General features: G+C 40.5%; 1 protein-coding gene across 1 annotated transcript in view; it reads left to right on the top strand.

The window, feature by feature from the left end:
* Positions 1 to 3,598: 3,598 nt before the first annotated feature.
* TMEM62 (transmembrane protein 62) overlaps positions 3,599 to 12,714 on the top strand; it is a 33,631-nt gene continuing 24,515 nt past the window's right edge. The window contains exons 1-5 of the mRNA XM_043473011.1: positions 3,599 to 3,940; positions 4,250 to 4,361; positions 5,643 to 5,780; positions 8,140 to 8,185; positions 12,137 to 12,278. Coding sequence (XP_043328946.1) covers positions 3,761 to 3,940; positions 4,250 to 4,361; positions 5,643 to 5,780; positions 8,140 to 8,185; positions 12,137 to 12,278 — 618 coding nt within the window. The 5' untranslated portion in view covers positions 3,599 to 3,760. The remainder of the gene's footprint in view (positions 3,941 to 4,249; positions 4,362 to 5,642; positions 5,781 to 8,139; positions 8,186 to 12,136; positions 12,279 to 12,714) is intronic.

Below are 12,714 nucleotides of genomic sequence, written 5' to 3'. Positions count from 1 at the left end.
ATAGAAGGCAAGGGCAGCACCAGGATATGGGGTTGCCAACTTTTATAGGGACAGGTAATTTCATAGATTAGTGAGTGGGAGGAGTATTCTAGCTATTTGGTTGAAGGGATGGGGATTTCCAGGAATTGGGCCACCACCTACTTTTTGATCTTTATAGTCAGCCTTAGTCATTGTGCCTGTGGGTGTGTCACTTAGCTTGTTGATGTGTTACGTTGAGCATATACTGAGGTTCAAGGTCTAGCAGAAGTGGACTCATTTGCCATCTTGGACCTCAGTTCAGTTCAGTCATTCAGTCGTCTCTGACTCTTTTTGACCCCATGGACTGTAGCATGTCAGGCTTCGCTGTCCATCACCAACTCCCAGAGCTTACTCAAACTCATGTCCATAGAGTCAGTGACGCCATCCAACCTTCTCATCCTCTATTGTCCCCTTCTCCTCATGCCTTCAATCTTTCCCAACATCAGGGTCTTTTCCATTCAGTCAGTTCTTCACATCAGGTGGCCAAAGTATTAGAGTTTCAGCTTCAGCATTAGTTCTTCCAATGAATATTCAGGACTAATTTCCTTTAGGATAGACTGGTTGGATCTCCTCGCAGTCCAAGGGACTCTCAAGAGTCTTCTCCAACACCACAGTTCAAAAGCATCAATTCTTCAGTGCTCAGCTTTATTTATAGTCCAACACTCATGAAAAGACCCTGATGCTGGGAAAGATTGAAGACGGGAGCAAATGGGGATGACAGAAGATGAGATGGTTGGATAGCATCACCAACTCAATGGACATGAGTTTGAGTAAATCCTGGGAGTTGGTGATGGACAGGAAGGCCTGGCGTGCTGCGGTCCATGGAGTCGCAAAGAGCTGGACACAACTGAGTGACTGAACTGGACTGAACTGAACTCTCACATCCACACCTGACCACTGGAAAAACCATAGCTTTGACTAGATGGACCTTTGTTGGCAAAGTAATATCTCTGCTTTTTAATATGCTGTCTAGGTTGGTCATAGCTTTTCTTTCAAGGAGCAAGTGTCTTTTAATTTCATGCCTGCAGTCACCATGTGCAGTAATTTTGGAGCCCCCCAAAATAAATTCTGTCACTGTTTCCACTGTTTCCCCATCTATTTGCCATGCACTGATGGGACCAGATGCCATGATCTTAGTTTTCTGAATGTTGAGCTTTAAGCCAATTTTTGCACTCTCCTCCTTCACTTTCATCAAGAGGCTAGTTCTTTGCTTTCTGTCAAAAAGGTGGTGTATTCTGCATATCTGAGGTTATTGGTATTTCTCCCAGCGATCTTGATTCCAGCTTATGTTTCCTCCTGTCCAGCATTTCTCATGATGTACTCTGCATATATGTTAAATAAGCAGGGTGACAATATACAGCTTTGATGTACTCCTTTCCCAATTTGGAACCAGTCTGTTGTTCCATGTCCAGTTCTAACAGTTACTTCTTGTCCTGCATACAGATTTCTCAGGAGGCAGGTCAGGTGGTTTGGTATTCCCATCTCTTTAAGAATTTCCCACAGTTTGCTGTGATCCACACAGTCAAAGGCTTTGGCGTAATCAATAAAGCAGAAATGGATGTTTTTCTGGAACTCTCTTGCTTTTTCAATGATCCAACGGATGTTGGCAATTTGATCTCTGGTTCCTCTGCCTTTTCTAAATCCAGTTTGAACATCTGGAATTTCATGGTTCAAGTACTGTTGAAGCTTGGCTTGGAGAATTTTGAGCATTACTTTGCTGACATGTGAGATGAGTGCAATTGTGTGGTAGTTTGAGCATTCTTTGTCTTTGCCTTTCTTTGGGATTGGAATGAAAACTGACCTTTTCCAGTCCTGTGGCTACTGCTGAGTTTTCCACATTTGCTGGCATGTTGAGTGCAGCACTTTAACAGCATCTTTTAGGATCTCCTAAAAGATCTTGGATCTAGTTGTTTCTTATCAGTTTATGTCATGTCTTGTGGCTATGTCAATACTTGTAAAGTTTGTTTCTGCCACATCCCTCTTGTTTCACAATCAGTCAAATTGTGTAGTTTCTATCTTTACAGTCCTTCATTTCTAATCTCAGTGTCCCACTCTTTCTACATCAGGGCTTTGTAATTACCCACTACCTGGATGTCTTGGTCCCTTCCCCAGTGACTCAGCAGTAAAGAATTTGCCTGCAATGAGGTAGACACAGGAGACACAGTTTCCATCTCTGGGTTGGGAAGATCTCTGGAAGGAGGAAATGGCAACTCATTCCAGTATTCTTGCCTGGAAAATCCAATGGACAGAGGAGCCTGGCCAACTACAGTCCATGGAGTCAAAAAAGAGTTGGACATGACTTTGCACACACACACACACACACGCACACACACCACAGATGTCTTTGTCCATTCAGGCTGCTATAACAGTATCACAGACTGAGTCGTTTTTAACTAACAAATTTATTTCTCACTGTTCTGTAGGCTGGAAATTTAAGATCAGGGTGCCAGCTTGGTCATGTTCTGGTGAAGACAGTCTTCCAGGTTGCAGACTGCTGACTTATTGCTGTGTCCTTAAACTTGGGTGGCCACAGTCTGCAGTGGCTTGAAGCAGGACTTTGGTTCCTCAGCAGGAATTGAAGTCAGGGTATGGCAGTGAGATCCCTGAATCCTCACCACTAGACCAGCAGAACCAGTGGCCAGTAACAAAGCCTTGGCCAGCTGGCTTTGTAGAAATGAATTTCCACAAAGAGATGGAAAGTAGTGAAGCAAAGTAAAGTGTTTAGAGCAGAGAGTACATGTGGATAGACACACGTGAGTGGTCTCAAAGAGAAAGTCATGCCCTCCTGGTAGTCTGAATCACTTATATGGGGCATTTCTTCCCAGTTTCCTCTGGCCAATCATCTTGCTTTATCTGGGTTTGAGTCCATATTTGGTTTACCTCAGGGTCCTCCCATGTGTGGAGTTTCCCTGGTGGTTCAGTAGTAAAGAATCCACCTCCACTGTCGGAGATGGTTCAATCCCAGGGTTTGGAAATTCCCCTGGAGAAGGAAATGGCAACCCACTCCAGTCTTCCTGCCTAGGAAATCCTACACACAGAGGAGCCTGGTGAGCTACAGTCCATGGGGTTGTAAAAGAGTCAGACACTGCTTGGCGCCTAAGCAACAATGCCTAGCCCCTAAGAAGTAGTTTTAATTGTATTAAACGAATGGCACACCACTGTTGTGGAGCATTATATAATCAAGCGCACATGAAATCAGGTTTAAGAAAAAAATTTTCTCACGAAGTATATGGATGAAATCTATAGGAACCTTACAGCGACGTTGCTGATAATCAGCAGGGACCAGAGGAAGCCACCTGCCACATTTGCACAACGATTTAAAAAGCGTCCTCATATAAACTTTGGTTCTCACAACAACCCTGCAAAGTACGCTCTAGAGGTATTATTAACTCTGGTTTACAAGGAAACCCACCACCTAGGTCAAGCGTGATTGACTAAGGCGGAGCCGGGACGCTCTCCTCCGCCTCCCTGACCTAGGATCCTTCCCTGCCGCGTCTAGGCAGCCGCGAGCGGCGCTGGGGGAATCGGTTTCCTTTTCTTCCCCTGTATCCCATTTGCAACCCCATCCTGAAGCCCGCCAGCAGGTGCACGTCCAGGCGCAGGTGCGGGCGGCGGCCGACCAGCCCGGCGCCCTAGGCCGCGCGACCATAGAGTCCGGAAGTGCAGCCCCAGCTGTTCCCTGCGGGCGCCGCTCGGTCCCAGCCCCGGCCACGCACACGAGGGCCGCGCTCCGGCGGGCTGAATGGCCGCAGGGCTGGCCGTCAGGGTGGTCGCCGGACTGGCGGCCGCGGCCTTGGCGGCAGTGTTCTTGGAACACTACGGCCTGGCCGGCCGGTCTTCACCACTGCCCCAGCCCCGCAGTCCCCGGCGCCCGCACCCTGCGCCGGGCCCCGGAGCCGGCAACATCTTCTGGGGTCTGCAGGTGACGCAGCGGGCGCCCAGGCTGGGGTGGTGGCGGTGGGGCGCATGGGGTTTCAGGGCGGGCACCAAGCGGCATGAGACGCCAGCAGTGTGCACGCGGGCGCGACCCGCTCCTGTCCCGGCCCAGTCTCTGCGCTGGGGGCGGAGTGGTGGTGGTGCTGCTGCTGCTCGAGCTTGGTCCTCCCCTGGGGGATCGTGAATGCTCTGAGTCTTTGCCTTTTTCTTCCGCCGGAGAGAGCCCCTGGGTCGTCTCGGTCTGTGCTGCCTCTTCCTGACTCAGATCTCTCTGTTCAATACCCGCTTTCTGCAGATATCCGACATTCACCTGAGCAGGTTTCGCGATCCAGGCAGAGCTGTAGACTTAGAGACGTTCTGTTCTGAAACTGTTGACATCATTCAGCCAGCTCTCGTCCTAGCAACAGGTAGGGACGATTGCGTGCTGTCCTGTTGTCCTGTGGTTCCAATGGTAGAATACAACCAGTGCTGCAACCTTTTAACTGAGGGACGTTAGGAAAACTCCAGCTGCAGCCTCAGGTGAGCCCTCCTCCTGTAGAGGAGATGGGAAATTGTAATCTCCTTTGCCTGTGGATACCTGAGTCAAGATCCGGGCTAAGTGACTTGCCGTAGCAAGGTTTCATCCTAGCGATAGAAGCAAGGCACGTGATTCTCATGTAAGTGTTCTGTCTGCTCTATCTGTATCTGTTTTGTCCTACTTCTAGATTTGAGAGAGAATTAAGGAAAGCCCTTTAATCAGGAATGAAAAGTTCTCATCCTTCTCCTCATATTCTTGTTCTTTTTTTTTTTAATTAAACTTTTCCATTTTCTTTGCAGTATTAATCGGTCTTATACCGGCAGTTGTTTGACGGACCCTTTTTTTTCACCCCTTCCTACTTCTGTGACTTGGTTCCCTGGAGTGTTCAAACCCCAAACCCTTTGCTTCCAACTGTGTTAAAGAAGAAGCTAAAGGAGCGTCTATCCTGGCCCTTGGGGAATTCATCTTCCACCCACCTTACAGAAACATTTCTGCCGATATGATGAAGCCCTCATTTTATGGATGATCTCAACTTCAAATGCTTAATTTCCTAGAAATTTTCTATTTCATTTTCCAAGCTACACCTTCCAGATTTTCTTGCTGTAGAATTAATACTTTGTTAGATCACATTTCCTGATTTGGGGTTTGGAAAATTAGGTTGCCATAGATACTAGGCAACTGCCCAAAGTGTTGGCATTTATTGTTAAAGAGTTTTCATTTTATCAGAGTTTCAAGATGCATTTTTATGGCTCTCTTTAAAGGTGTAGTTTTCACAACCCATTTCTAATGTAACAGGAGGTCAACTAGGCACTTGTTGACCTATAAGAAACAAAAAATCCATGCTGAGGATCTTGTTTTATTTTTTTTAGGCTGCACTATGTGGCATATGAGATCTTAGGTTTCCAACCAGGGATGGAACCTTTGCCCCCTCCATTGGGAGTGCGGAGTCTTAACCACTGAACTGCCAGGGAAGTCCCAAGAATCTTATTATTATTTTTTCTGAGAATCTTAATGTAGATGACTTGTTTAGATGCAGGTGGATTCGTAGCGGTTGTCCTTAAACATGTTGAGTACTTTGAATATCTTTGCTTTTCAGTGTGCGTTAAAAAAAGGTTGAACCCCAGCCCAGCTTTACTTTGCATTGTGATTACCTTCTTTTGAACACCTACAGGAGACCTGACAGATGCCAAAACAAAGGATAATTTGGGATCCATGCAGCAAGAGGTAGAATGGCAAACTTACCAGAGTATTCTGAAGAAGACAAAAGTCATGGAAAAAACCAAGTGGCTTGATATCAAAGGAAATCATGGTAAGAGTGAAGTCCCACTTATAGTTAAGACTAGATCTTTATAGGAGCCCAGATTCTCCAATTTAAATTGTAAAATTATAAAATGGGACATTGTAACATAAGTTTATATACACTGAAGACCACAACTAAGAAATACAACTGTAATATGTGATTTTAAAACTTCAGATGTCACTATTAGACCTTGAGGGGGAAGTTGGTATGGTTTCTTTCTTCTTTACATGGAAGAAAAGCATATAGCAAAATCCATGGAGGTGGATGTTTGAAAAGATATAATTTTGCTGAGTGAAAGAAGCCAAATCCGTGAGTCTATATACTATATAATTTCATTTATATGATATTCAAGAAAAGGCAAAACTAGATGGAGAACAGATTGTGGTTGCCAAGGGTTGGAGATAAAGAGGCTGACTACAAAGAGCGATCGTGAGAAAATTTTGGGGGGTGAAGATACTGTTCTGTGTCTTGAGTGTGCTGGTAGATACATGACTGTGTGCTTGTCAATGTCTTTAGAACTGTACATCACAAAGATTGAATTTTGCTATATATATTTAAAAATTTAAGTGACAAGTATATCCACATATGTATAGAGGGAAATGGATAACCCCTTCCCAATTTTTTAGATTGTGATTGTTACGTTAATAAGAAAATGAACTATTTTCCAAGAGTCCTGATGGTAAATTTGTTTCAAAAAGGTTGACTTTCTTATTGGTTATTTAAGTATTTCATTTGTCTGCTTCATTTTACTATTCATTGCTGATGAATACCTATTTATATATTTTTTCAAAAGGTATATTTATAAATTCTATCTGGTGAAATACACAGCTATTAGTTAGATCAGAAAATGCTCTCTATAAAAACAGTTGATCCTTTGCTCACTGCAACTAGAGAAAGCCCATGTGCACAACAAAGAAGACCAGTGCAGCCAAAAGTAATGAACAAATAAATCTTAAAAAAAAAAAAACAAAAAAAACACAGTTGACCCTTGAACAATGTGGAAGTTAGGGGCACTAACTACCAGGCAGTTGAAAATTCGGGTATAATTTTGCAGTTGGCCCTCTGCATCTACAGATTCAACCAACTAAGGATCTGTAGTACTGTAATATGTATTTTAGAACAAAATTCACATGTAAGTGGATTTACATAGTTCAAATCTGTGTTGTTCAAGTGTCAACTATAGTTCTTAGAAATCGGCTAGAAATTATAATTAAAGATATGATTCTGGCTTTCAACTTTCTCTGGTATGTTTACATTCCCCTTTTTTTTTTCCTAATCTTAATTAGGGGTACTGGTCAAATTCTTTTGGAATAAAAAGCAAATCTGTGTATATCAAAGTTTTCCAAGCCAAACTACTGATATTATTTTAAGTAACAGATATCAATTGGAGTTTTGTGATTAAATAATTTGGATAGTCTTTTGGAGTTCATAATCATTTAATTTGACTTGTATAGGCATAAATGCTTATGGCATATATATGTGTGTGTATGCATGTATACACACACACACATATATATATATACACAGATACATCTTTATTAAGATTTAACTGTAACAGGGAGTTCCTTGGTGGTCTAATGATTATGACTCAGTGCTTTCACTTCTGTGGACTGAGTTCAATCCTTGGTCTGGAAACAGATCATGTAGGTCATGCCATGTGGCAAAAAACCCCCAAGATTTAACTGTAACAGAGTTGTTCTCTTAAGCAAGAGGATTATATACATTATAGTATTTCTTTTGGCATAAATTGATTGGCCTTAATAATTACAGCTTATTCTCTTAAGTTTATTAGAAATGTAGTGGATTCTTGGAAGTCAAAACTGATAAACAATTTTAGCTATTGCAATCAAGTAATCAAGTTCTATGAAATTCTATTTCCAGATAAGTATTCTATGATGTCCTTACCCTTTTTGCTTACCATTATATAACTTCCTTATTACTGAGTCTTTTTTAAGATTTAGGAAGAGAGGGGCTTTGGCCCTAATATCAAAGTCATCTGCTGTTTAGAAGTCCTTGACATGGATCTGTATATCAGCCATGAATCCAGTCCTTCTTGACTTCCAGAGTCACATGATTAAAATAGTAGCAACAGTGGTCCAGTCTTACAATATCAAATTGATTTATTCTCAGTAATGCGTAATTCAAAGTACTTATTCTTCAGTATACCAGATGCCTTAAATAAGTTTCCAGATAATCTGAATTCTATTAAGTTATAAAGTTTTAAAAATTAAAATTAAATGCCAGTCTAATTAATTGACATCTGTCATCTAAAGTGTTATTGAAAGAATTGTTATTTTTCTTCAGTCATTAACATGTTTGCATTTTTCTTTTTAATTTAGATGATGTTTGCTCTTTTCTTTTTAATTAGATGCATTCAACATTCCAAGTCTGGAGAGTGTTGAGAATTATTACAGGTACTGTAATGCACAGAAGATAGACAACAATATAGAGTTTGTGTTACAAAGAGGGTGCAGTCAATTCACTTAATGGGTGATAACATTTTTTAACAGAGAAAAGAACCTCTGGTAATTTAAAAATGGAGCCTTTTAGTTGTTTATCATTATTATTTTGGTGATTCATTTTTGTTTGTTTGCTTAGACCTCCCTTTATTCTTTTCATTTCATATAATTTGATGCTTTTTGTTGGCCAATGGTACTTTTATTATTTTATACAGACTTTTTTTTTTTTGCTGTTGATATACAGCAAAAGTCATTTAGATCAGAGCTTGTCAATCAGAGTACTGTGGACTTTAAGAATACTAAGCTACTGATTCTCTTAGCCTCTGGGGTGGCTGAAGAGCCCAGTTGGTCACTTCTGGGTGCTTTGTCCAATATGTCATACAAATATTTTTAAATTTATGTGCATGAATATGAAAAAGGCAATGAATATGAAAGGATCTTTGAATCACAAAACCAATTTTCTAGTGTCAGTGTATTGGAATTCTTCTTTTGGCTGTAATTTCACTTTTTGTTCCTGTAGCTTTGTTTTACATTGTTTCAGTAACTTTGTTCTACATTGTCAATTAGTCAAATAGCAAGTATTGAGTCTATCATTAGTTGGATAGTATGAGAGAAACAAATATGCCCTCTATCTTCAAGTGAGTCTAGCTAAGGTAGATGAAAATTTTTTAGGAAATGGTTAGAAAAGAACATGAAGGAATGGCTGATGAAATGCTAGATTATTTGTTACACTTAATTAGCACTATGAGAAATCAGAAAAGGCAGACATCAGCATGGGGTAGACAAATAGCAGACTTTATTTTTCATTTTTGTTTTTCATTGAGATATTATTGACATATAACATTATGTAAGCTTAAGGTGTGCAGTGTGTTAGTGTGATTCATTTATATATTGCAATACGATTATCACATAAGGTTAGCTAATATCTCTATCACTTCACATAGTTATTGTTTCTTTTTTGTGGAGTAAACTATTAAGATCTGGTCTGTTAACAACTTTGAAGTTTATAACACAGTATTTTAAAATTATAATTACTACACTGTGCATTAGATCTATTTATCTACTAGTTGCAAGTTAAAAAAGACTTTGTGAAAGTAGTGAAAATTGTGTCCAGTCTTAAAACATGGGTAGCCTTTGGAGGAGTAAGAAGTTCTGAGGGGGGTATATTTTAGGCAAAAGGATGAGTATAAACAGAGCTTTAAAAGCTAGAATGAAGTTTTGAGTGCAGTAAGGAAACTGTTATCATCAGAATACAGGTTCATTTTGAAGACTGATACAACATTGGATAGAGAGTGTAGAGCCAGTTCGTGGTGGTGTCAAGTGATAAGCATAGAAATTTAGATGTGATGGGTAATAATCGTTTATAATCCAGTATAGGTTCCTAAGGAGATTAGCAACATAGGAAAATAGTATTTTATAAAGGGCAGATACATAACAAAATACAGATAGGGATAAAAAGAAAAAGGGAGAGATTGGAGTTGTATAGACCAAGTAGAAAAATCCTGCAGTAGTCTAACCATCATAAGGAAAAGGTTGGAAATGAGTAGAAGACCTGTCTGAACAAGGATCATGGGTATGGGGATGGTGACATGAATTTGAGGATGTTAACTGGTAAACAGATAGAGTCACCATAACATGAAAGAGGGGGTTGTCCTCTTTTGTTAAAGTGGGAAAGCAGAAGGACAGAGATGAAAATCTCCCACTTATTAACTGTTTGTATCTTTGATGGTGATTATGGGAATGGGCTTAAGAGATATTTTCAAAGAATTAACAGGATTTAGGGGCTGATTAGTAATTGGGAAAAGTCAAATTATTAATCACTTTAAAGTTTCTTACCTTTATATTTTTGTTTCTAACCATTAAACTTTATCTGGATTTAATAAATGACACTTAGCTAGAGATACAGGCATTATGGAAGTATCATATGAAAGGAAGGAAAAAAAATGGAAGGAAAAAAATCTTGAGGTTAAATTGTGATCTCTAGAATGCCTCAGAGATGCCAAAATCCAGAATTCAAAGACTATTGTATATTTTAACCTCCACTTTCAAATACCTGAATTTTATTTTAGATAGTTGGATTTTAATATGTCAAAAATGTAGGAGAGGAAACAATACATATGAGATTATAAGATCTTGAAGAATAACTGTGGAAAAAAAGGCAGGAAAAATATCAGTACAAATTTTAATGAGGAAAATCCCTGAGATAGAAATTTTAAAAATATCAGGAAGAGAGGTAATAGAACCGATTGACTATTAATTGTAATATCTATGACAGTATATTTATGATATATTTGATAGTTGTTGCTTAAAAATAGCTTCCTGATGGCACATTAAATTTCAGAAATTTATTTGTATTTCTTTCACATGTACTCTTAGGTAAAATATCATATAAGACACTCAGATATTTTCTTATAATATTCTGACATTTGAATAATAAAGGTCTGCTCCAAATATTGGAGAATGAAATGGCAACCCACTGCAGTATCCTTGCCTAGAGAATCCCGTGGCCAGAGGGGCCTGGTGGGCTGCTGTCCAAAGGGTCGCACAGAGTCAGACACGGCTGAAGCGACTTAGCATGCATGCATGCATTGGAGAAGGAAATGGCAACCCATTCCAGTATTCTTGCCTGGAGAGTCCCAGGGACAGAAGAGCCTGGTGGGCTGCCGTCTATGGGGTCGCAGAGTGGGGCACAACTGAAGTGACTTAGTAGCAGCAGCAGCAGCAGCAGCTCTAAATATAATCTCTACTTTCTTTCACATTTATTCAGCAAATACTCAATGAGTGCCAAGCCTGTACACTTTGTTACCCATCCTTTCTCCTTGCTCTTCAGTCTCCATCTTATTGGACACCTGAATACTGTTGATACTTAAGGTGATTGGGACTTTCTTTACTGGATGTGGACCCTGTGTATGTTTTCAATATATTTTTCGAAACTGAAAGAAGATTTACTGATTCTGACTGAACATTTTTCTCCTCGCTCAATAACTTCTTCTTTGCAAGGCTTTATTGTGACTTAAGCCTTTGCACTCCTGTTTTAAGAACTCAACACTTTTGTATCTCACTACACCAAGAATTCTGCTAGGTACTTAGGAGGCCCTCATTACAATATTTTTTGACTTACCAGGTGGTGCTAGTGGTAAAGAACCCACCTGCCAATGCAGGAGATGTAAGAAATGAGGGTTTGATCCCTGGGTTGGGAAGATCCCCTGGAGAAGGGAATGGCAACCCACTCCAGTATCTTTGCCTGGAGAATCCCATGGAGAGAGGAGCATGGCAGGCTACAGTCTGTTGGGTCTCAAAGAGTTAGACACAACTGAAGCCACTTAGCACACATGCACTATAATTTTTAATGATTGATAAGTACCATTTTCTTGGATTCTGGTTTATCTCTTTTAAAATGTTTAGTGGACTGCTTAAGTTAGCCACCTACTTTTCTGCTTTGCTTGGTGACCTTGTGCTTGGTTACTAATGAATATGTTTGTCTGTATCTTTCCTTGGTGGCTCAGAGGTTAAAGCGCCTACCTGCAATGCGGGAGACCTAAGTTCGATTCCTGGGTCGGGAAGATTCCCTGGAGAAAGAAATGGCAACCCACTCCAGTATTCTTGCCTGGAGAATCCCATGGACAGAGGAGCCTGGTGGGCTACAGTCCATGGGGTTGCAACGAGTCGGACACGACTGAGCGACTTCAATTTCACTTTCACTTTCACTTGGAGACAATAGGAAAAAAAATTTAATTGTTTTACCCATTGTGGGTCTGGTATCTAGTTTTGTTTATTTCTCTGTCAGATCATGGAAATTTCCTTTATAAAGGGAGTAAAGATATAGTGTGATAGTAGGGTAGGAATTTAAACTCATTCTGTCTTCTTATGATTGCACTAAAGCTTTCTTGTCTTGTATTTTTTTAGGAAGTATTCTGCTGTACGGAGGGATGGCTCTTTTCATTATGTCCACAGTACTCCCTTTGGCAACTATTCTTTCATCTCTTTGGATGCCACCCTTAATCCAGGGCCTAAGAGACCTTTTAATTTCTTTGGAATTTTAGATCAGGTACAGTAAAAATCCCACTTCCCTTTGCAGCTAACCTATTTTATTTTTTTCAGATACACGTGGCTCACTTAAAGTTATCCTAGGTAAACAAATTCTTATCTAGAAATGCTTGAGCAAAGTTCTACTGTGGTTTCAGGTATGGCTGGAAGAAATTATTGACTCCTTCAACCCTATTATTGCTATCCCTGTTCTTGTCCCAAAACCTGGGAAAGGAATAACTCACATTTTATATCATGAAATTAAAAGGTGCTTGCTTCTTGGAAGGAAAACTATGACAAACCTGCTGCTGCTGCTAAGGCGCTTCAGTCGTGTCCGACTCTGTGTGACCCCAGAGATGGCAGCCCACCAGGCTCCCCCATCCCTGGGATCCTCCAGGCAAGAACACTGGAGTGGGTTGCCATTTCCTTCTCCAATGCATGAAAGTGAAAAGTGAAAG

The sequence above is a fragment of the Cervus canadensis genome, chromosome 6 (genome assembly GCF_019320065.1).
Source record: "Cervus canadensis isolate Bull #8, Minnesota chromosome 6, ASM1932006v1, whole genome shotgun sequence".
Classification (NCBI taxonomy): Eukaryota; Metazoa; Chordata; class Mammalia; order Artiodactyla; family Cervidae; genus Cervus; species Cervus canadensis.
The sequence above is the reverse complement of the archived record's forward strand: the minus strand, read 5'-3'. Positions and strand labels throughout refer to the sequence as shown.